Source organism: Poecilia reticulata, chromosome 16 (genome assembly GCF_904066995.2).
Source record: "Poecilia reticulata chromosome 16, P_reticulata-male-v2, whole genome shotgun sequence".
In the NCBI taxonomy this organism is placed as follows: Eukaryota; Metazoa; Chordata; class Actinopteri; order Cyprinodontiformes; family Poeciliidae; genus Poecilia; species Poecilia reticulata.
In genome coordinates, this window is record NC_088845.1 from 13,357,057 (window position 1) to 13,382,761 (window position 25,705).

Sequence of the window (25,705 nt, forward strand, 5' to 3'; positions counted from 1 at the left end):
CTGCAGAGATCCACAGCGTCACACAGCTGACATTTACAGAAAAACAGTAAAAGAAAAGCCGCATTATCTAGAGGACACAGGCAATACATGAATGAGTTCAAAATGAAGATTCTTATAATCTGTGGCAAAACTTGAAAGATGTTTAATTTATCTTGATTTATTTCAAACAAACTACAGAATCCTTATCTCTGTGAACTTGAAGTATTTTATAGAGTGAATAGAAATTTTCTTAAGGTGAACAAAGCAGAGCACTGCAGATTTTTCCTTTGAATTCATTTAAAACCCAGGACAGAATTTTGTTTATAGGCCGTCTAAAATCACATATGATAAAAATAGAAAAGCAAAAAAGTGTAAAAATTTATATTTTTCCCCAGTAGAGTTGAGAAACTACAATACAAAAATAAAATACATTTTCAAGTGTTTAGATTTAGGCGTTTGTCAGATACTTTATTATACTGTGTTGTTTTTTTCCTCTTTCTGCAAATTTAGAGGCAGACTCCCATCTTCTTCTCACTTTAAATATTTCCCCACCTAACTTTTCTTATTTTTATGTCCATTATATTTTAAATAAACCCAATAAACATATATATGTACACACACGTGGAGCGTCACGGTGAAAGCTGTGATGCTCCACTTGTGAAAGTAAGATAAGAAATACTTAATTGTTCCCTCAGGGAAATTCTTTGAGAGCAGAAGTGCAGCGACTGCAAGATACAAACAAAATAGGACATAAACATACAAAGCAGATTATAGAAATAGTTGGACCGATTTTAACAATTTAAAACAGCAGCACCACCCTCGCATCTGAAAACAAGATAAAGAAATAATAAAACTAATCCACAAGGTAAAAAAAAAAGTAATACGAAAGTAAATTAGACAGAAAAACTGAAGAACTCTTGCAGTTCAAAAACTCAAATGCTTCAGATTTCCTTAAGTCTGCATTTTTTTTAAAGTTGTATTTTGTATAATCCTGCAATAAAAATTCATCTGTTTTATTTCCAGAGCACATCTGTTAACAAAAACACCACAGGATGTTTATTATTTCTAAAGCTCATAAATAAACTGCAGAGAACTTGCTTAAAATGCAGCATTTTATTAAACATTACAAAAGTATATTTCAAATCACATCCACCTCTCACATCCCAACGTTTTTCTTTTTTGTACGTTTGCTTCAGATAAGGCTACAAACCCAGAGCCTCTTGAAATAGCAAGTTATCAATTAATAATCAGCATGTTCTGTATAAATATTACTGGAATCTGGGCCGTTGCTACAGTGAGGTTTGTCCTCGAGTTTGTGAAAGGACGGCGGCGGCAGCAGCAGCAAATTTCACCCTTACCCAGAGATGTACACATTACAACAAGGCATTTGGGTTCTGATCTTTCACTCTGATTAATTACAGCCTGCTGTTAGAAACACCGGGGCAGGCTGTAGTGGAAATCATAGCCACCGCGTGTTTAATAATATAAAAAACAAAAAACACAGCGTATGGCCCCTAATCACACAGATCGGAGTGGACAGAGGGACCAGCACCACTGAGTGTGATTCACTTTCACATTTGTGCATTTAAAAGTGAGGTTTAGCTGAAAGGCAGGAAAATTATGCATCTTATAGAAAAAAAACAAAACAAAAAAAACTTCGAAATGTTCATGTACATAAAACCTTATATATATATATATATATATATATATATATATATATATGAAAAAAAAAACTCCTAAAATGTTTCAATTACAAATCAAATTAAATCCAGAACAAACATTCATTGAATCAAGGCCATTTAGAGTCGGGTTTTAGTTGTACAGTGTGTGATTTTACAGTGCTTGTATAACCACTAGCAGCCATTTGCAGGGAAAACAAGCCCGTCATCGCCTCAGCCTTTCTGCAGAAACGTGTGCATGTTGTGTCATGACATCAGGAAGTGTTATGTATACATATATTTATATTCATATATAAATGGTGGCACTGTGCTTAAACCTTCTGTTTGGTTTTAGTGCTGCTGCTGCTGAATGCGTGCGCCAGACACGGGGCAATGAAACGACAAAAACACAGGAGCCTAAAAACAGAACCTGTGACTCATAAGTGCAATCCTGTGTCGACAGCATGAAAAGTCTCTTCGGTTCCACAAGTCTTAAAAATTCCCACAAAGAAAGAAGAAAGTGATAACGATAAACAAGCAGGAAACTGCCCCTGATTGGTTCACAATTACCCCGTGTGGCACAATGGTAATTTCCTGTAAACATTTTCTCAAAATGTTTATAAAAACCACCCCTCCCACTTAAAAACACAAAAATATATAGAAATTTGTTTTTACATCAACATATATTCATATTTATATATTACTAAAGGCCTTAAAATAGCTTGTGTTCTGCTCCCCGAACGCCACAGTTCCCTTTCAGGGTCGAGGAATTTCAGCCTTGAACGGACCTGGAAGGAAAACGAAGTTTAGTTCACTCTGGATTAATTTGAAAAAAAGCAGATTGAAAAGGTGAAAATGTGATCCCTCACCTTTCCAAGTGTCAGAACTGGGTTTCAGTCTTGTTTCTTCTCTCTCCGGTCCTGCTTAGGCACCAGAGTTATACGGAGGAATGGCAGAATTAAATAAACCACGAGGAAGAACAGGTGACCACAGAAGTAGATGGAAGAATACACCTGAGAAACAAAACAAAGATACACTTTAAAGATGGGCCGAATTACCACATGAATTTGCTGATTCAAACTAAAACAAATCAAATATTTTCTTCTTAACAGGTAACGAGTAGACAGACTTCTCTGTTGAAATGGTTTTCGAGAGAAATATGCCCAGTTAGAAAGAAGTTTAAATAATGTCGGACAAAGCAGGAAATGTTTAAGAAGCTACAAGAAAAAATGTATTTCTCAGAAACAAAGTCAAATTTCAGGTGTGGAAGTTGAACAGAATGCAGCAAAAATATTTCTCCAATCTGAACGTTGGAGCTTTTAACTTCCGTCGGTCATGGGAAATCCTGCATTTGTAAATGTTGGAAACATTTAGGAAATCTCACAACCAGGGTACAGACTATAAACACAACCTGTGCGCTAATCTCATGAATAAATTGATAGTATAATCCTGTCATCTGTGGAGCCGTAGTTGTACTCAAAATAAAAGCAATGTGTTGAAAACAGAAATAAATTCAAGTTTTGATTTGCATACAGAAATCCATTGCAGACACTGCAGCTCCAGATCGAAATCAAATTTGTTATCAATCTTCAAAAAGTGAGAAAAATTTAATATCAGTTTTATTTCCTTAAAAAAAAACATATTCAAGATAACTTGTAGCATTCTGGTGAATTATCGAATTGTTCAATAATTCTCCAGAAAGTTGGATAAAGACCATTTCTTTGAACCGCTTCACATCTGTGTGGTGTGGAGTCGATCGGCCTGCAGAACCTGTGAGCAGGACAACTGGATTATATTCACCAGTTCCTGTGGATTTCTCGGTTTAGTCTCTGAAACATCTTTACTGTCACCACAAATAGTCTCCACTGGAATAAGGCTGAGGGATTGGACTGGCGGCTCCATGACATTAATCTTTTTTACTGGTTTCTTCGGAGTCTTTATGTGGCTGAAATGTCTCTAAATGTGTTTTGGGTTTATGACTAAAACACATTTAAATATAAAGCAACATGTGATCTTCATGTTGCTTTCAGCAGCGTGTTCCAGGTGTGACTTCAATTAACTCAGATGAGTCCGTTAACCAATCAGAAGAGTCCACATCCATGACATCATCAGAGGTTTTCCTCATTATTTAAAGAGGCAGTGATCATTCTCCGTGTAAACTTCTGGTTTCAAAGCCATTAATAAATTAATCTTTGACGTATTTTCTCTCTCATTATTGTGGCATTAGCAAACAGAAATCCTGTTTGATCGTATTTTCTCTCTCATTATTGTGGCATTAGCAAACAGAAATCATGTTGGTAACTTTAAATAACCTAAAAAAAAAAAGAGATGTTTAACTTCAGACAGTAAGAAAAAAAAAAGTCTATGTCTTTATATTCGGTGTAGGTAAATTTCTGGTTTTGACTGTAAATAATTACCACTTCCCTACAAACCTTTTGATGCGTTATTTTTATATTCCTCCTGTTTCTGCACGTTTTATAAATCCTTAAAGCTCCCTAGGAGAAACGGACAGCACAGCTTTGTGCGGCAGCATCTTTCTGTTTAATAAAGCACTTTATTGGCCCCAGCAGGGGTTCTGACACAAAAGTGTGCCGGGTCCACAGCCAAACACAGTTTAGTTCAGCTCAACTAATGCAACAAAACAGTAAGCCATGGCAGACAAAGGCTTAGTGCCGTCTAATCAATTTGTTTCAAGCAGATTACAGAGAGATTTACTGAGAAAGCCTCCGACAAGAAACCACAGGGTTTTCTTATGGCAAAATCTTAAACTTGCAAACTAATTACAGATCGTTTCACAACTTCATTTGCTTTCTCACCGACTTCATGTGCATATTTTTTAATTTTTTTTTTCGGAGTAAAAAGATAGAGCAACGTCTGGGCATCCAACCAACCGTAGTAAAAGAGGAGAAAATAATTCAGAGGAAAATCCGCCTGCAGTGTGCTCACTATAAATTCACTAAAATGGGACCCTGGGCTGTATTTCAACACCTCACTGCTGTCTTAGCAACATATTCCTCCCAAGCTGAGCCCTTTGTGCTCTTATTTACAGTGCACCTCTGGAGTTTAAAGAACTGTTTTGCATATCATACTCAAAGCGCTCCCTGAGCTGAAAATGGAAAATATAGGCGAGGTAAAAAAAGATCCCCAAGCAGATTTATCTTCTTAGAGGTGTAGCCTCGGGAGATGCGAGTTACCTTGAGCCATTTGTCATAGGTGAAAAGGCAGAATGGCACCAGAGGATACCCCATGAAGAGCCAGTGGATAAACTGCTGAACTACGTAGACGAAGGGGTAGAAGTGGCTGCTGGCCAGGCTTGTCAGCAGGGGACTGTCCAGCACGAGAGCCTGGGCCTGTGCACAAAAACATACAACACATGAATGATAATAAAAACACAGCAAAAATATGATTTAATAAACTAATCCCACAATGTTGAATCAATGTTTAAGTACTAGTAGAATGGTGTGCTTCTAATTAACAGTGTAAATCAATGTAAATAGTATTTTTAATGCATAAAGAGACAAATTTCTGACACAAGTGATTTACTATACTAGTGTGCAAAGGCATCAAGTCTTCTTAGGCTAAATACTTGAAATTTATAGCAATCTGATTTCACATGTGAAATCAGATGTTGCAAAACTGCAACATTTGTTACATTTTCAGCTGGTTTGCTTTCACAAAGCACTGTTTCAAACAAACCAAACTAATTGAACGAACTGTCCCTCCCTCGCCTATGGTGGCGCTGTAGGAAGTACTACTGAAGGAAGCAAGACGAAAACCTCAGAAGAATACCAGCACAACTTGCTTCTTCACAAAATATACACAAAAATGGAGTAGAGTCAGATTTCAGTGGCTGTAGGATTTCTTCTGTGACTTCAGTAAAAAATTACAAGTCATTTCTCCCTTTACCGTTAGACATGGGTGTTTGTTTTGGTTGTATTTACCCAGAATGCCTTCTGCTCTACTTCACTTCCTTCTTTAGTAGAGGTCTCTGGTCAACATATGCATTCAAAATGCACCAAAGTTCACTTCAACTGAACAGAGACCGAGGTTTTTAAGTGGACCAGAGTTTGGGTTTTGGTTCGCATCAAAGTTTGATTATGCATTCACACCTCTACAAACGAACCAGCCCGATTAAACTGGGCTGGTGTGAATGCACCCTCAGTTGTCAAGTCCCTTAAATCTGACCAGCTGTGCAGCAGAAGCCTACAAAAGGCTGCAAAAACCATGTGGTAGAGGCACAACTTGCTAATGCAGTTTTCACCAAAATGCGGGTCATCTACTGTTAATATTTAAGTCTGTATTTGTTAAATTGAATTAGTTTAAAGAAAAATCACTGAAACATTCAAATGTGCACTCAATTATTGTGTTTCAATTACTTTATAGTTGCCATTCGACTCTGCAACAGTCCTGGTTTAAAGAAATAATTAAAAGTGAGTTAGCAACACATAGTTTTTTTCAGATTTGACTCTTCTTTTGTCCTCTACTTGTCTTGTTTCCTCAAGTTTTAATCACAATTTGATGTCACAGTCAGATGTTTGACAGAAAATTTGCAAAAAAAGTCTTGAAATCTGATCTACCGACCAAGATTAATTTGAAATATTACATTGCTGCTTGAAAAAATTGGGACTATCTATAAACTTTTGTTTTTTCCTAACTGTTCTGTGTGGAAAACAAACCTGCCGCTCTACAGTGATGATGAAAAACTCCATGGAGAAGCACAGGATGTATCCAGAGTGAAGGCCGTGCCAAATGGTTAAGAAGAGCAACGTGGCCACATGAGACAAGGTCTTATTTCCCAGGAACTTCAACCGCTTGAACACATGTCTGAAAAGAGGAAAAAGACAAGGTCACAAATCACCTTTTTGGCCATAAAAGCAGTCAGAAACACCTCAGCTGTCACAGCGACTTGAACGAACTCACCGGCAAGTCGTCGTTGCATAGCAACTGAGTTCATTAGTACATTTGAACTTTACATTTTCTAAGAAAGTATCAAGCGTAGATATATATGAAAGATGTCAAGTTCACACATTGTGTTCTGTGTGAGCGCTGATGGCAGGCTTCTGCACTGGCTGACGGCCTGACAAATGAGTGCAGGAAGTGCTGCTGCTTACAGACTCAGACGAGCCTCAGTGGGCTTCAGGCAAGCTGCCTGTTAGATGGTTAATGGTCTAAACTCTACAAAAAACTTGTTTCAGATCAGTCATGTTTGCTTCTAAATCTGAGAGAAACATGATGACATATTAGAAGAAGATCATAAATCTGCAGATGGAAGCTGCAAAGCTAAACATGTGTTAAACTAATAAGATAAAAACAAAATATGATGCCAAGCGCTGTTTTTAAAATACTTACTGAGTTATAAGATGGTTATAAAGAAAACTAATTGTTTGAAAATGTTTGCGACAAAAAAAAAAAAAAAATCAGGATTACTCAATGACACATTTCCAGATTTACTTTGATTTATAAACATGACCTGGTTACAATTACTGATTTATAAATTTATCTTGTGATTTTTTTAATTCATAAATGAAACTAGGAGTTGATATTGAACTATTAGCATGTCATAATGGTCTTCAGTCAGAAGCTTCTTTAGATTCTCTGAGACTGGCTGCTGCTGGAGATGCTTCCTGCTGATGATCACCATGGATGAAGACTCTCTGAAGACACTCGGCTGATTAACAACAACATTTAATCTCCCTTTGGGAAAAATTATTGAATTTGAATCAACATTCCTCAAACTGATGAAAGCTAATAAGAAACTGGGTCTTATTTCTGTTCATTCTCGCAATCTGCTTTGCCAGGACTTTTGCCAGCAAACCTCGTCTTTGCTTTAGAAATCTATAAATCGAAAATATAAATGAAAAAAAAAAAATAAGACATCGATGTTAGAAGGTTTAGCTTCATGTGGCTTTCTGCTTTGGCACATAGAAACAGTTCATCATGCTTATGAATATTGATAAAATTCTGTTTTTTTGTTGTACTTTCTCTTAAAGTGGAGCAACGATACAACAGAAAACTGTTTTTAAAATCTAAATGTGAGTGAAATAATTTCTATATTTGAAAGTGATATATGTACAATTCTGACCCTCGGTGTATTAAACTGACACAAATATTGGTATTTAAAGGCCACTGAGCAACTTGCAGAGAAAACACACATTCTTGTAGCCCTCAACGAGCTTCTGGCTTATTTCCAGCTTTATATTTGATTATTCTTCTTATCGGTAGCAGTGGACTTCACAGACATTACTGCAGGCACAGACCCAATCTTTAGAAATAGTTTATAAATTTTAAATTCGGTTGAGGCCGGATCCATTTCTGAAAGTTGAAGTTTGCCTTGTTTATCTTTTCAAGAAGCAGTTTGATGCGTGTTTGGGAACAGCGTCCCGCTGGAACAGCAAGCTGCACCAAAGTTATGCTTATCTGGCCCAAATTGTCAACTCGAATGAAAGGAAGTTGGTTTGAAAGAAACAACCTGGAGCAAGGCCACACTATGCGCAACGTCAACATGGACTGCAGCCAAGAAAGAAGCACCTTCTCCAGCGGTAAAACATTCAGGATTCATAAAGGTCTCCAGCTGCTGCAGATTGATTTAGTACAAAGAAGGAAGTAACTTTACCTCACATAACTGACTGGACTGCACCAACAGGAAAAAGATTCAGAACAAACATCAAAACTGGCTTAGGAGGAGTGAACTCTGTTATTAACCTTTTAGAAAATGGTGGAATATCCCTGAAACTACAATTTCTGATGAGTAAAGTGGTCACAAATTCAGACTTGAAATGCCAGTAAGCAAAAAGAGTGGCTTCTCTGCATTTGCTATTGAATAGTTAACCTAAAAATGTATTGGGTGTATGTATACCTGTACATCTTATGCTGTTTGTGAAGGAATTAGGAAAAAAACCCTAAATTCTAATAACTCAGTTATTATGTTTTTTTTTATAGTCACTCCATCCAGAATAGAAGAACAGGTCAAATGCACCAATAGAGAAAAAGCATAATATGGCATCAATGCAGATGAAAAGTGTGTATAAACTTCAGCCTGGTGTTAAATATTATAAACCTTTTTAACTTTCTGAGCGACACGAAGGCATTCGATCTAAACTATTGAGGCGCTGGGAGCAGAAATTCAAAATTGGTTCACATGACTCTATTAATAGGCAATTAGATCATTCATGTGTCAAGTATGCTCTGCGTTCACTAAAGGCAAATTATCACCTACATTTCATCCCCTTAATATTTTCAGTTTCACAGCCAACCCTCCTCTGCTCAGTTTTCTGCTTCGTAAGCAGTCTGAAGAGCGGAAAATGAAAGAGTAAGCAAAAGTTGTTATAGCATCCAGCGGAAATGGACCGTGTAATAAACCATAAGCTCGATAAATAAATTGCTTTGTTTGCTGAGGTCTTCATTGAACTGGGTCAGGTGCTGGAGGAATTTAATGTGCACAACTTGAGCTGAAAATTGTCAATGATTCCTTTTGACCTGGATGCCTGCTTCCTTCTTGTTGTTATTCCACAAAGTGTGGATTCTGATTGTATGCCAGTTCTCTCTCTCGGGAAAGGAAAGCCATAAATGGATAACTAATTGAACCGTTTCCACTACTGCTTTGCTGATAGCTCATTAATTTTTAACTTTTACAACGCCGCTTCACTTTAGCTTAGGGAGCAATACAGATGTTGGAAACCCCACTGACCTCGCAGCCCAGGCGTTTGTGTTGATGTTGAAAGACGCAATTGTTCCTCCAAAAAGGGGCGTCGTCTCAAAGAGCCACACCTTCATATTGGCACAGGCGTCCCATTGATGTTTACCATTGACTACGCCGTTGTAGCCAAGACCAGCTAATATACAAACACCCTCCTAAGACAAATAAAACCCAAAAACACAAAGCATTTGTTGAAACAATAAAACCTTCTTAGTTTGATGTAGCTTCATCATACAAGACATTTAAATTAATTTAATGTTTCTGCAGAACAGCAGCTGTAAGAAGGTAAGAACAGATTAGACCAAGTAATAAAAAGTCAGGTTTGCTTTGGCTGAAATACCACAGAGCTGATGTGATTGATGTAGAAGAACAACATGAATCTTTTTAACAAATCCTGAGTAAAACGAGCTCTGATGGGAAAAACATTTTCTAAGAAACAATAAGGATCATGGGAAAATAAATATTTAATTTTAATTCATCACCTTTCTCTACAGCCACACACTGTGACAGACTATTGATAAACAACGCTCTTTCATTTATTAATGTCATTTCACAACCAATCAGAACGCATCAATGCATTTTCCAGAATTGGATACTAACTAACATTTACTCAATTACTCTTAGTTCTTTTTAAATGCACCTTTCGGAGTATTTTTACTATGCTGTACTTTTTGCTTTTACTTGAGTAATTTCATTATGAAGTATTGCTAATTTTTGGGTAATCTACCCACCTCTGGTATTTCCTCTTCCCAAAATGCAGCTCTTTTAATGATAATTAAACCAGAGTTGTTTTTCTCTCATAGCTGGTCTCGTCTTTTGCCTTTTCTCAGTGGAGGCTGCTTGGCTTAACGTGAGGCCTGCAGTGTGATCTGAATCCATCTCTGCAGATTGCTTCAGGTCAGCCTGTGGCTCTTTACTCTGTCTTTTAAAAAGCTACTTGTATCTCCACTGCATAATCACATCCTCAAGGCATCTTCACGGCAAAATTTCACTATAATCTCAAAGGATTTTCATGTCTTGTGCAGTCACAGTAATGTGCAAAGGTGGGCAAAATTTTTTTTACTTAAATGAAAGTAGCACTACTTCAACATATTTTTACTCAAGTAAAAGTAAAAAGTAGCCATCCAATAAGTTACTCAAGTAAGAGTAAAAAAGTATTTGTTAAAAAGTTCTCAAGTACCGAGTAGCTAATTAAATTATCAATCCTTTAATAAAAAAGTACATTATCAGACAGATCAAAATATGAAGATAAGTGGAAATGTTGGTATTTTAAGAGCGAAAACAACAGTATTTCACATAAATAACAAAAAATACCAAAATAAGGCAAAAGAAAATTTTCCCAAATCAGTTTCTGTCAAAATAAAACTTATGAATCTTGAACAAAAACTGCATGTGTGTGTCATTTCCTGGTGATTTTTTGGTTAAAACATGTTTGTTCTTCAGTCAGTGGGTAGAAAAGACAAAAATTTTACTCAAGAGTAGTGATACCTCATAATAAAAATACTCAAGCAGAAGTAAAAATATTCCTAAAAGTAAATTTTTTAAAAAGTTACTCAAGTAAATGGAATTGAGTAAATGTGACTACCCAGCTCTAATAATGAGTGAGTTATAATAGATTTGTGCTTCTTTCCCACATAAACATTTAAATGCTATTTTAATAAAAATTTAAAAAAAGAAAGAAAAACAGGACGTAAATAGCATTTATGCAACACATTTGGCCCAGTTGAGATAATAAAGAAACGACTTACCGCTATAACCCAACAGCTGACGTATTTATACAGCATAACTTTGCCCCAAAGCAGAATAAAAACACAGCGGTACCAAAAAGGCTGAGCCTACAGGAAGGAAATGTTTTTTTATTTTAGAAAGCTTGAATAAAAAATAAACAACATAAATGTTTTATCTCATATCTGTGTTAAAACTGCACATCATGACTCATGTTCTCACCTCGTACTCATCTGTCAAAAGGTAGGTGTCTGGAAAAAAAGGACTAAATATTGCATGTATCGCCAGGCAGAGAAAGCCCAGAGCAAACCTCTTCAGAGCTGGAACAACACTGAAACAGATATTAAGAGAGAAAGGTTAACTCAAGGGCTGTGTCTCTGCTTTGTCTTTTTAACCAGAGATCTAATTAAGATAGTCTCTCTGCTCATTTTTCTCCGGATCGCTCCTGGTTTTCCCCTCTTGTACCTGTTGGGAGGCTTTCCGGGGCAGTCGGTGAGCTCCCTCGACACCAGCTTCTGGTAGTTGCGCATCGTGAACTGGGGGCCCACCAGGAACCCACCGTAGAAGTAGGAAAACCCGAAGACCTCGAGCAGCGTGGGAACTGATGGCAGAGCGGCTTTCGCCTGATCGGCGCTCAGCTGCGACTGGGTTTACAACACATGGGAAACAAGGAATAGATATCAGTAGAAATAAAAAAAAATAAGAGAAAAATAAAATAATAATAAAATAATAAAATAAGAGAGAAACAACCACAGACAAATGTTGGACGACGTGGCTGAAAAACGCATCATGGTAAGTACTTCATATCAGTTGATTTCAGATATTTTTGTTTCAAATATCTGAAATCTTGAAACTGGTGACTTGTCCCATTTTAGCCACAGTTTCCACCGCAAGGCGTTGTTTTTTATTTCTAAGTTATCAGGCACGTCAGAGAAACCTGAAACTGCTGCTGCGCCTGTTACTCAACAGACTGTTGCTAGGTAACCACAAGTTACTCTGCAGGTTGTTGCTAAGTAACCACCATTCAAGGTTGAGCAGATAACGTCTCTCCTCTGCCTTCATCTCCCAGAATGCCGAGCATTTCTGGATCAGAGTCAAATGGATATCCTAACAGATGCATCATCTACTGATATTGATCACGCCTCTATCGCGGAATATATTGTTATTGATTGGTACTGCTGACGTAAGAAGAAAAGGCCATCTATTTAAACCCAATTCTCTCATTAATCAGAGAAAAAGCCAAGAAATTCACAGTAACTCTGGGAAAAGCTGCAGAGATCCATAACTCAGTTGGAAGAATTTGTCAACAGGAGAACTATTATTCTCTAAAAAATATGGCCTTTATGGAAGGATGGCAAGAAAAAAAGCCACAAGAAATCCTGTTCACACTTTGTCACAAGCCATGTAAGGGAAACAACAAACTGTGAAAAGCTTGCTCTACTCAGATGAGAACAAAATGTACGTTTGTGGTGAACACTGTGTGCACATTACCCTGCAAACACGTTATCTGTGGCAAAAAAAATGGTGGCAGAGGCATCATACTGTGGCCATGCTATTCTACAGGAGGGACAAGGAAGTTGAGGGCAAGATGAGTGTGTAGAGAGATAATGAAAGAAAATCTGTAACATCCTACAAAACACTTGGAACTGGGACAGAGATTCACTGTCCAGCAGGAAACGACCATCGGAGTATCCATGTGTTTTCCTGCTGTTGCAACACTACAGATCTAAATCCATCTATGAAAATGTATGCACACAGATGTTCTCTATCCAGACTGACTGAGCTTGCAAAGAGTGACGAGAGAAAAAAAAAGTCAGTCTCTAAAGGCACAAAACTGCTAAAAGGCTGTAATTGAAGTGAAAGCTGGGTCAACAAATAATTAACTCAGGGCTGAAGGCTAGGAACAAATGCAAAACGTGCAAGGATTAAAACATTTGTTTCCAAAACTAAATACAGAAAAATAAATCAACATTATTCTGTGTAGGTCTAAGATCCCAAATGAATCCATTGAAATGTTTGGTTGTTAGAAAATATGAAAAGGTTCAAGGAGACGTTTCAGCTGGGAACGTTTCAGCTGGGAACCTTTCAACGGTCCTGGGATGATTATTAAAAACTAAGAAAATTAGTATTCAGATTAAACTCATTTATAGAAACAAGTGAAAAAAACAGAACAAAAACATACAATTAGGATTCAATAAGTGTGACTTAATAAAAACCAATAATGAACAATCAGAAATTGTCGCACGTTTATTTTCTCAGCTGAAAATGAACAGAACTTTCCACAGCAAGTAAACAAAGTAAAAGTTTTCAATAAGAGTGCATAAAAAATAAATGTAAATGAATTCAGGGAGAAATAACAGCAGATAATTGTGACTGGAGCTATATGATGATAAAACATTTGTTATTTTTCACCTGTACTGCGATGTGTAACTAAAAGGGAAAGTGTTGTGGTTTTAGAACAAAGGATCATCAAACCAGCTCCTCTCTAAACAAAAGCCCTTTTGTTTCCATGGCCTGGATTGCAGACCGTCCTGTTTTTAGAGATCAGGGGTGATATACGTCTCTAGCTGTCCCAGACAGCGACTCATTTAGGATTTAACAATTTTAGGACAATATTTGAGATACTACAGATGAAAATTGCGATAAACTTTTATCAATCCTTATTTTATTACACCGTGTTTCCGTCCCTCTCCATGAGCTTTGGCATTAAAGAAACAGCCCTCGTGTGATCATTAAGGAAGGTTAAAGTTTATCCCATTGGGTTATTATATAATATCAGTAACACAAAGTGCGGTTGTGATATAATACACACTGATAATGCAACAACAATTCAATATATTGTTCAGCTCCGGTCTAAATTATCTGTTGCTATCGCTGAATGACTGACAGGAGAGGATAAAAGCTTCATACTCTACTGTACATCTACTTGTTAATTTCTGCTTAATTTATGAATTTGCAAAGTCTTCAAAAGGTCTATTTTTCAATAGAATTGGGTAAATTGAATTGGGCAACAGCACAACAGCGAAGGACAGCTGGGATTAAATATTCAGTGGGATAATATATGATCATTTCCACCAATACATCGAGGCTTTCACTGCTCTAAACACCGACATGTGATAGATGTAAGTGAATGAGTTGCTAAAGCTCATAAAAGGTGGTGATCATAATTGATATCATCAGTGCGACATTCAGCTATGTTATCGCAATTAGCCATTTTTTTGCAGCCCAAAGTTTTTAGCAGAAAAAGTTTCTGATGCAGATCCTCCAGGCACTATGCCCTGAATGTTTTAGAATGTTTTCCACACCTGATTTCAGTTGATGCCTGATTAACAGGATTCTGTTGAATGCAATCAGGTGTGTTAAATCAGGCAAACATCTAAAACATGCAGGGCAGTGTGCTTTGAGGAGCAGGGTTGATCTAATACAAGAGTGTTTAGTCCTCAAGAGAAAGTTTAAACAAGCTTGCTGACATGGCAGGAAGGTAATTCAGCCTCTTGAATCAGGTGTTTGAAGACTGGAGTTGTAGAGTCCTGATATAGAGTAAATATTACCATAATAATTCACACATAAAGCCCTGCAGCCTCACAGTATAACTTCTTATACTCTTTATTTTTAGTTTAGACAAACCCCCAGACATTATCTTTGCTGAAAACTCCTTCCCTTTGATTTTTTTCTAAGATATGATTAATAAAAAGAAAAACGGGAAGCTACGAGATAAGAATGAGAGCAAATAAAGTGCGACACAGTGAACCCATTGGACGGATAATATAGTAACCAAATGTAAGCAAAACAGATGAGCCAACTCACTGGTTCTTTGCCGCCATCGTAGAAATCAAATGCCAAACCTGTGAACCAAAAAAAATCAGAAACTGTGAGCGACAACTTAGCCTAAACTCGTCATGAAAAAATAAATGAATCGAGTTACTGGTTTTATGATTAAAGTAGAATCGGCTGTGATCTACTCACCGATGAGTTTCAGTGTAAGGACACAATGAGGCATCGTCCACTTGATGTCATACTCCTCTGTTGCTGTGTAGTAGTATCCCGACAGCAGGTACAGCTGCAGGAACACAAACAGAATATGAAGTGATACAGTCGCTGTAAGCATCGTTAGATTACAAGGCAAGCTGTGGTCGTCCTCCATCTTTTAGCAATGTTCCAACATAGCTGAGACCGAATGGATCTTCAGCAAAGATTCAAGTTGTAGAAAGTCCTGCTAGCATGCCAAATACCTAAACTGTGTATGTCTGAGTAGACATTACACATCTCCAATCTGCAAGAGACCAGCTCTGAAGACTGGAGTTCTAAGATTTTATATTTTAGCATAAAAATAATGGAAACAATTTGGTCATCAACAGCTTCTAAAATCTGGTAATGACCTGAAATGAAGGACAGAAGCTCCCAAATAGCCACGGGCCATTAAAGCCGAAGCTTTAATTCCTCCAATCACGTCGGAGAAAGAGCCGGAAACACTGGAGATCTGTATTAATCACACTGGTACCGTCCCTCCCCCACCTGCTGCTGCATGCTCCCTGTCAGCATATTATTATAGGAGTGATCCGATGCAACTTTTTAATTTCTGATCCAATGTTGATATTGCGGCTCTGAGTATTGGACGATACCGATGTTGACAGTATTGACACAAACATACTTTTATTACTTTGTCGTTTGGTCTGATAGAAAGGACTTGATCAAGTGATTATTACTTATTAATAAGAGTCATCAATAATAGGAATGAGAACAACTGACCCAAGACCTTCTGGATAGATTTTAGATGCAGGTTGATATAAAAGATACTCGTTTTTTTTTTTTTTTTTAGCTCGGATTGATATCCGATATTAATATTGGATAAGGGCACTCCTATATTATTATAGATGATGACGTTACAAGAGCACCGCCTATTTAACTGATATCATAAAAATCGAATTATTTCAAAACATTTTTCTGTGGTTTCTAATCCATCCCCATGAGCCAATTTTATCAAAAGCATTTAAATGGCAAAATTAAGCATTTAAATAGTGTGAAAGACGGAGTCATTTTAATTTAACCTGCTGCATTTGGCTTAATTTTTAGATTTCTGCAGCACTGGTATTCATCATTTATTGCTCAGGTTCATCTCACTTTTAAGAGCCTCTGAAGAGAAGACGATTATTATATTATGCTAATTCATAAAATCAAAATGCTCCTAATAAAGATGGAAGAGAGAAGCTCAAATGATCCCTGGCAAAAAGGGGCAGCGAGATTTTTGCCTGTTTAAATCTGAATTAAAGGTTAAAGCCATAACAGACTGAAAAGGTGGTAAAATATATTGTAGAAAAGAACATGCAAATACCCAACAGTCCGTTTCTAGAAACATGTAGCCTGGTGTTTGGACACAAATCCATTAACCGGGGCAAATAAAGATGAGGGAACGCTCACCATTTGAAATGTAAAACTGCTCAGGACGCCCGTTACCGTCCTCCCCATGAGCCTCAGCATCAGAAACTGGACGAAGACGCATACTGTGGAGTGATACAGCTGGGAGCCTGGGAGGAAGGAGGACAGAAGGGGGAGATGAAGGTGAGTGCAGCCGAGCGTGACCTGTTGGACTCAAAACGTCAACAGGGCTTTTCCTTACACATTTTAGTATCGGCCGAGACGGAGAAAGGCAAAGACAGAAAACACAAAACGAACATAAAAGCAGTTTTCAAAAGGAGGAAGATAAAAGCTACAGACCTGCTGTAAAGTCCAAGCGAAGCCACAAAAGAAAGAAAAGGGAGAAATCAATGTTTTGCTGTTAGAAGTAACTCTAAATGGCACTTGACCACAATGCAGCCCAGGCTCTCATTATTTTTACTTTGGTAGAAGCTGATTTGTTATTGCTTCAGAAGTTTTGCTTGTCTAATCTCAGGTGCAAATAAAGTTACACCCAGTTTCAGCCCTTGTGTCTTACAAGTCAGGACGTGATTAAAAACAAGCTGTTTTTTAATCGGTTGTAAAATAATTTAAATCAAATCTCATTAATCGGCAGCAAAAGTCAGCAGTAATATCCTGAGGTCCTTTTCTCCATGACTTTGTGGAGGAAATCTGGTCCACTCTTCTTTGCAGCTTCAGCTCTTTATCAACATTTTCTTCTGCATTGCTCTGTTACAGGTGTGGCACCTCTAAACTTTTGCCATTTGCAGCCATTTTGTCCTAGATTTCCTACCATGTTTGGGTCCATTGCCGTGTTGACGACCCAATTTCTTCCAAGTTTCAGTGACTGCAAGGTGCGTGGCTCCAAAGAAGTAAAAGAAGCCTAAACTATCACTGTGTTTGAAGAGTTTGAGCTAAAAATCAATGTTTAGTTTTAACGAACAGCAACGTTTGGACGTTTCTACGTCGGTCCATTGAGTCCATGACAAATTTCCTCTAGGGACAATACAGTATATTATATTCTACTCTGTTGGTGTAATGTGTCTCGTTAACATTAACAAACCAAAGCAAAACTGCCATGCCCTTTTTAGAGCGCTTGGCATTGCCGCCTGGGAGCCTTTGAAAACAAGTCAGACTTGTTCAATGGGAAAACCCTTTTTTCCGTGTTTCTTTCAACTTTACAGGGTGATTTTACTAGGACGTCCACATCTAGGAGTCTGGACTTCAACTTGTTTGGGAATGGGTTTATAAACATTCCCAGATTGACGGGAGATAAGAGTACCTTCAGTAGGGTCATTGCTCATGTCCTTCCACTCTGGTGTTGTGTTAAAACACATCAGGAAACAGACAGAAATCCCTTGTTTTTAAATAAGCTAATGAAGTGAATGTTATTGGCTGCACCTGGTTGATACTTTCCCACCTAAAATCACAAACGAAAATAAAGAATGTATTTCAAACACAGCTTTTCCATTGTTTTTACTGAAGTGTGCCATTATTTTGGCACACTTGACTTTAGATAAATAGTAGTTTAAATAATTTTAGAACCTGAAAAAGAGTCCCAAAATAATTAAATGAGCAAACCAATTGGTTTAAAAATAAAACAAGCTTGGATAGTTGTCAAACTAGGCTAACTCGTTAAAATTAGCAGTTATTTCCTCTACTAGCATAATAATTATCATCTTAATAGCTAAATGAAACACACGTTTAAGCCACATCCTGCATCCATTTGTTTATCTACTTCAGATCTGAACTAAACACAAAGTTTTGATTAGTTAGACTGACTTCTTAAGAATTTACAGCATTTTATCTATTTTTTTTAAGGGAACAAGTCTGCACCAGCATTGCATGGCGGGAATATTTAGATGCACATTCCTTGTGGTTAAACCTGCTGGCAAAGTCAAAGAGAACTAAATGCACTTCCCTAGAAGTGACTAAGCAGAAGTTGATGATTCATCCAAATGCAAAACAGAGACTGATCCGTAGATGCACAGATAAACATTTTGCCAAACTTAACTTCAGGGTTAATTGTTTGAAAATGGTATTGTCATTTTAAGCTCATCTTTAAATGATCTTTAGTTTTATAGGACAGCCTCACATTGTGGATCCACAAACAGAAATTGAAAGAAGATGATATCAGCAGATTGTGAAATCTGCTAAGAGCAGTTCTCATTTTTTAAAATACTTAAACTTTTACATCTTTCAGAAAGGAAATGACCTGTTTAAAGAAGTACAGGATGGTTTAAAAAGTGAATGTAATGAAATAACTGTTGCATATATGCATGGATGAATGTTAGCCATTTCATTTATTTTGAGCAGCATTTGCCTCCTTTGCCACAATTTTAGTACATTTTGAGGCATGCAGCCTTCTGAACGGTCTGTTCTGTCAACATTTCAACCATGCTGGGAAATTTTTCTTAAGTTATTTCAAGATTTTCTAATTTCCTTCAAGTATGTTGAAGAAATTCAGTGGTGAAGAAACAGAGGGAGAAGAGGAGGTTAGCAAGCTAAAAAGAAAGTCAATTATCTACAAATCATGATTATGTGTTTAGTAGACATTAAACGGAAAGAAAGCCTTTTGATCAGTGACAATAAACACATTAAACTTGTTTTCATTCCAATAAACTTAATAAACTGAGCCTTAGAGAGAGACTTCCTACAAAATAAATGCTTAAATACTTTCAAAAACACGAGGATATACTGGAATAAAACTGTTAGATGCGGACTAGTTTAAGCCTCTGTGGTCCAGAGGTGTGAAATGCTTTAAACGACTTCCTTTTCTATTGTGTTTTTTTTCCACACGAAACATTTTAGAAGACATAAAAAAAATTTCTTTAACTCATGTAGTTGTATTTAGTGGGGCAAAAGTCACAAAAAAACTCACATAACACCTACTTTTCCTATGACCTGGTTAACGCAAAGGTCACCTGGATTTATTTTAATTTGTAAGGCTGTAAACTGTAAAAAAAAAAAAAAAAAGAAAAGAAAAGAAAAGAAAAGAAAAAGAAAGATTCAAATTGTGAGAGCCATTTTTCCAGGAAAACATCCAACTTCATATTCTGGAAGTTATAGAGTATTAGGATGTGGTTTTGATTGTCTGCATGACAAACCAAACCACCAATAGCATTTCAACTTCAGTTTGTGCTGACAGGAAGGTTAGCAACTCACACAACATTTCACAATGTACAAGGAGAGGGATCTTGCACAATCCCTCCATATCATCCAGAGTCCTCTGGACTGTCTTTGCCTCACCTCACAGATTTTCTACCTGATTATTTCTGGGAACTGAGATGGTTCTGTGTTGATTAGAACAGAGAGCCAGCTTTAGGTTTCTGGCAGAGAGCACTTGACTTTTATTTAAAATGTTATTTCATAAAATCTCATAATGCCATCTCATCTAGCAAGATTCCCAGAAAATCAGGGCACAGCATCATATATTTTCCACCGTGCTTAATTAGAAAGTATCAGGTGGCTTTCCACATATTTATCCTCCTTTGTTCAGCACCAAACACACCTGCAGCATTTGTTGAAAAAAAACACAAAGTTAAAGTATTAAGTTAACAAACACCAGATGTTTTTGTTTGTGATGGTCGGATAGAAAGGTTTTTTACTTGGCACTCTTTAATGCAGATCTCCAGCAGTAAACTTTGGAGATTATCTAACGTCATAAATGTGCACAAACTAAATGCTGTTTTTTTTCTACATGCAGATGTTTTACATTTCCCCCCATTGCAGATGCAAATCAAACAGTTGTACTGTGAAAATCTTTGCAGCGGTTGTACATTTTCCTCTCCATCTCACCAAAGTTGAATGCTGCTAGCGCCAAGCCAGAACAAATGTGGAACAAGTGGATAACTGTGGTGGGCTGGTAGAAAAGGAACCAACGATACACCAGGGCGAAGGGATACCCTGCAGGAGGAAGAGATACAGAAGAAATATATTAGTGCGTGTCTTCGGCTGAGCCAAGTGAGCCACAGTTCACTACTGATATCAACAGCAGTGACCTTGTGGCGAACGGAGTTGCACGTACACACAATGAAGCCTGCTAAAATCATTTGAGAGATTGTGTGGTGTGTTGTAGACAGACGGATTAGCGCTCTGTGATCAAGGTAAAGTTTGTTTTTCACAAAACATGGACTTTTTGAAGCTGTATGTAAACGCAATCAGGGAATGCAGGTTGGTTTGATAACGAGGGAGCCATCAAATTCAGTCACATTTAAATCTCCAAACAGTGAATAAATTCACCTGATTGGGTCTAGCGCAATCCAAAGTTTACGTGATAAGCAAACATAAAGTTGAGCGCTACGGAAACCTCCAAGAAGTCAGAATATCAAGATTTATATATGAGGAACATACTTAAGTAAAAGCGGATTCAAACCAAATCATCTTAGAGAAATGGTTCTGTAAGCTTCGTGAAAGAGAAAAAAAAACAGAAACAGTCATTTCTTTCTTATGAAAATGTCATAAAATGTTTCATTTTGTAGCTTTGTAAATCAAAGACCGTAGTGCTATAAAAAGTCTTCCCTCTCCTTACAGATTCAGTCCTTTTCCCCATTTTAGTCACACAATGTTTCAAATCAAATAACACCATACTAGTGTTGCATGATTTAAAGAAGCAAGGAAATTGGATCCTGTTAAACTGGCTGATTTGCAGAATGTATGGCAACTGTCAGAAGTCCCTTACAAGTTTCCATTGTGATTCAACATATTGTTTAGCTCTTTATCAAAGATAACTTTGGGTAAACAAAAATAGTTTTCAAATGATGACTGTATTTATCAAGTAGAAGAAGAACATGCAGTAGACTAAAAGATCTCAAAAAGCAAAGCTTGACTTTCAAAGCCATTTCTAAGCGAACCAAGTGAGAGGCATTATTCACAAATTAGGAAAAACAGAGGTGAACCCTCCCAGGAGTGGTTGGCCTCCCAACATCAATACAAGAGTGTAGCCCCGATTCATCCAGGAGGAAAGGAGCCAAGAACATCTACAGCACTACATACCGCACTGCCTCAGAGTTCCTGATTCAATGGGAAAAATGGCAACCACTAGAGACTTCCTGAGTGAAAATCAATGTTGAGCAAAAAAAGCACATCTTACATTTGAATACCCAATACCTTGGGGACAAATATCCTCTGACCAGATTAAACAAAGGTGAACTTGTTAGAAGGGGTTTGTCTACAACTGGTGGAGAATTAACACAACATTTCAGACAGCCCTACAAGGTGGTGGTAATGCAATGGTCTGGAGCGGCTTTGCTTCTTCAACGCATCGACAACAAGCAGTAAGACTGCAAGGCTGGCTACAATCAAAGCATGCAGGATGACGACGCTAAAACACCAGAAAGTCCACCTCTGATTGTCTCAAAGGGAGTATCCTAGTCTAGTCCTGTCATGACAGCAAATTTTGCTGGATAATAAACTGTCCCGGTAATTATTGTGATAAACGATAATAAGGTTTGGAGACCATTTTCAAGTAGTATATTTATAATGGCAAAATAATACAAGTTCGCCCTAGCACAGATCAAGAAACTTTCCTTTTGTTCCAGCGTCTCAAAACACTGGAACTGAAAGATATTTTGACTATCCAAAATAAAAGATAAAAACCTAAAACAACAAATAAAATGGAAATAAAACCCACCTATAACCGAAACTATGAATAAAATGGATTATGATGTCCCAAAATGGAGCTTCAATAAATCTTAATCATCTGAATGGAAATTATTGCTCCTGAAGAAAACTAAGCTAGGCTGACGATATCAACCAACTCATTCACTCTTTGGTTACCCAACAACCCACTTATTCTTTGGTTACCTAGCAACAGCCTGCTATGTGCACGGTAACCGTTTAAAAATAAAAATTCATGTTTAGTGAGGCATTAAAACGGTTCATGAGCTCAAGAAGAAAACTGTGAATAAAACAGGGAGGGCCACATCACCGGCTGGGCAATATTTCTGAAATTTAAAACAAAAAACTAATCAATAATTATCAATATCGACTGATATCTTTTCCAGCCGTATCGTCCAGCCCTACTCTCATTTTTATTTATCATGCGATTAATTGCTTATTGAGAAAGGCCAAGTCTGGATTTAAATCCGACTGGAGTCAATAATGCTCAAAAATCTACCAATATGGTCGTATTAGAAGAATCCTGTAAAGAAGAGTGAGCCATATTTCCTTCAGAGCAATGTGACAGACTCATTGACAGTTACCACAAATACTTGATTGATCGCACTTATCAATAATTATTTTCAATTAATAAATTAAGTCATCGATTAAAAACTGCATTTTCTCAGGTTACTTTTGTTTCATATTAACATTTTTTTAATATTTAAATGTGTGAAATGTAAAATAATATGCAAGGGTGGGGGAAACTAAAAGAGCACTAAGTAAAAGGAACCCCTGAAAATTAATGATACTAGTGCAAGACAGTTCCTACAGGTTGGCTGTATTATGCAACAAACCTTTAGCAACATGCAGTAAGAGGATGACTCGATAGGATAACGCAACCAAAGTCGAATCTGAATAGCCACATTCAGACTACATAGTATTATTGGAAGGAGTCCAGAGGAAATCAGACGTGTACATGTGCTGGAGCAAAGTTCACAAGGGCCAGCTCTCTGAGGTGCAAACATTTGTAACCCATTTTGGAGAGGTTACTCTGTGTCATGCTGCATTCACAAAACTGAACTATTTCCCAACTCGACGTCAAAACGAGTGCTAAAACCTTGGAGGTGTGTCTGGGTTTTTATAACCAACTGACGTGCCCTGCTTTTCCTGTACACAGAAATAGCCATACTAGTACACCAACACACAGATGCCACATCCAAATCAGGGCTTCCTGTTAAACCTATAATAAACCTGCAGGTCCGATGGTAAAGCCAAAGATAAAGTGTGCTTTAAAGAGAAATCAGAATGAGTGGCCTACCTGTAACCATGTAAGAGTTTATTTTGTTAATTTTTTGTATTAGTATTGTGCTGAATGTATGTGGCTACATATGACTAAATAGGATTTGATTTCACTGTGATTTTTCAAGACCAAAGTCAGAGCAGGTCTGAACTGCTTAAAGTTTAATGACTGCCATATATATCACTGTGCTTGATTGGTCATAAAACCTCCCTGACCTACATCACATTGGGAATATACCTTATATTGTCAAGAAGATGATGACTAGACAGTACAGACAAACCGAATGCCACTGTTAAAGCAATCTTCTTTTAACACCTCAGCAGAGTCGCAGGCTGACTGCACCCATGCCATGCTGCACTGATGAAGAAATGCATGTCATTCATTCAAGTCAAGCCAAGCGTACCTGCTTCTCAGTAACTAGCATTTCTGCTTTAAGATCTTCTCTAGTTAATTTCAAGTAATAACATTTTCTGAGAAACGTAATGTTGGGTTTTCCTTAAAAATTAACCAGAGTAAACACTTGAAAAGCTTCACTCTTTGTTTTCCCTTTCTTAATTGAATTACGTTTTCACACTGACTTTTTCTTTATAGTCTAATCTATTAAAATAAGAAATCATTTTGAGACGTTTTTTATTTTATTTTATTTAATTTAGTTTGAATTGTGTCACTTTTTGTCCTTCAGACCTCTTTCAAACTGAGAAATGAGGACTTGAAGGGCACATATTAGCAGCCAGCACACAGGTCCTTTCACCTCCACCAACACATGTGCACCACCGAAACATGAGCCCACTGACAATTCAACCAAAATGTGGTCAATTAGTTTCTAAAGTCTCCAACTGCACATTTTTACTCAATCAACCATCACACAGTTGCCTTTAGTTAGATTTTGTAGGAAAACCTTTGAATGTTTTAAGTCCTAGCCTCCTAGATATTTAGATTGCACTATGAGAACGGGTGTGTTAATTTTTAAATAGTATTATTGATTTAGTCACACACATAAAAGGCTGTTTTGCAGTTGAATGGCTGAGTTAGCTGACACCAACAGTTACAGAAAACACAGGCAGCAGTTAGATGCTGTCACCCGGACCGCTGTCAGCCCTCCCGGCTAACACACCGACATATTCATCAGGCCAAACTCACCGATTAAAACCGATAAGATGAGGCGAATCGCTGGCTCCGGCGAACCTAAAGACTCCGACAGTTTCTCCAGCAAGGGAGCCGCCATCTTTCTTGTGGGCGGAATCCTATCTTATGCGACGAGTCAGTCAACTTTGGAGGGTGCGCTTTTTTTAACAGCTCAACCCCATATCCACGCTTTAACGGCTCGACCTCCTTTAACTGTCAGGTTTTCTCCTCCTACAGGTCCTCCTCTGATGTCTTCATCATTATTATATCAGGAATAATTTCTTCTGAATCCCGTTTCTTAAAGTTTTTGCTACGAAATAACCAAATGTGGGCAGTAAGCCTATCTGACCGTGAAGCAAGCAAAAAAGAAAAACTATGTTCATTGAAAACAGACGAGGGAACGTTGTACCGAGTCTGCCCCCATGTGGCCAGTAGAAGGTACAACAAGTATGGGCACTGAAATAAAACGTTATAAAACATACAAAATCCCTTCGTTTTTTGTTTTATTTTATCGGTAATATGATTTTAAAACAGTATTTACTATAATAGAAGCGCTTATATCCACAAAAATGTGGACACATATTTTTAAGCAAAAGGTATCTAAGGCTTCAGGGTATGAATACTACCGGCTGGATGGTGATTGGCTGTTGAAATAGCATGAGAAAGAGGAGGGACCTTTCCTCCATAAGTTACTCGAGTTCATATTTGTTTTTTGTAAGGTTAAGACAGATATCTGTCATAATTTGTGTCTCTTCCTCGTGGTAATTAGGTGTTTAAGTCAAATGTTTGCATATATCAATCAAGTTTGTTTGTATAGCACATTTCAGCAGTTCAAAGAGATTTGCGTCATAAAAACACAAAAAGGCAAAGTCATAAAAGACTCTACACAGTAAACCTGTAAACATTACATTTTGTCAAGTGTCATGTTACACATCAATATACACAGGCAGGCACAACCCTTTTTTGCCTCATTAACTGATTATAGATTTACTCTATTTTAAGTCAGTTTAGTAACAAAATAAACTGACTGACTAAATGTGCAAAAAAAAAAAATGCCTGAGATTTTTTAATTCCCGTAAGTTCTGGGCAGAATGTTTTGCACAAATCTAAAGTAGTTTGCAGACATTTTGGCGTATTCTTCTGTAGGAAGTTATTCACTGAGTCAGGTTTTTCTGTCACACTGCTGTCCGGCTCTGCCCACAATTATTTTTTATTAAGGGATTGAGA

General features: G+C 37.4%; 1 protein-coding gene across 2 annotated transcripts; it reads right to left on the reverse strand.

Annotated features, from left to right (window-relative positions):
• Positions 1-1,077: 1,077 nt before the first annotated feature.
• On the reverse strand, positions 1,078-24,634 carry lpcat3 (lysophosphatidylcholine acyltransferase 3). 2 transcript variants are annotated; one of them, XM_008431403.3, is made up of 13 exons: positions 24,494-24,634; positions 20,251-20,358; positions 16,477-16,583; positions 15,025-15,118; positions 14,866-14,903; positions 11,524-11,702; positions 11,281-11,389; positions 11,082-11,168; positions 9,325-9,488; positions 6,314-6,461; positions 4,832-4,987; positions 2,507-2,650; positions 1,078-2,425 (listed from the first exon to the last, which is right to left on the reverse strand). In XM_008431403.3, the coding sequence occupies exons 1-12, from the start codon at positions 24,576-24,578 to the stop codon at positions 2,531-2,533; spliced, it is 1,395 nt and encodes a 464-aa protein (XP_008429625.1). In that variant the 5' UTR covers positions 24,579-24,634; the 3' UTR covers positions 1,078-2,425; positions 2,507-2,530. The 2 variants fall into 2 exon arrangements, with proteins under 2 accessions (XP_008429625.1, XP_017164740.1); XM_017309251.2 differs by having other exon boundaries at positions 16,477-16,586.
• Positions 24,635-25,705: the final 1,071 nt, after the last annotated feature.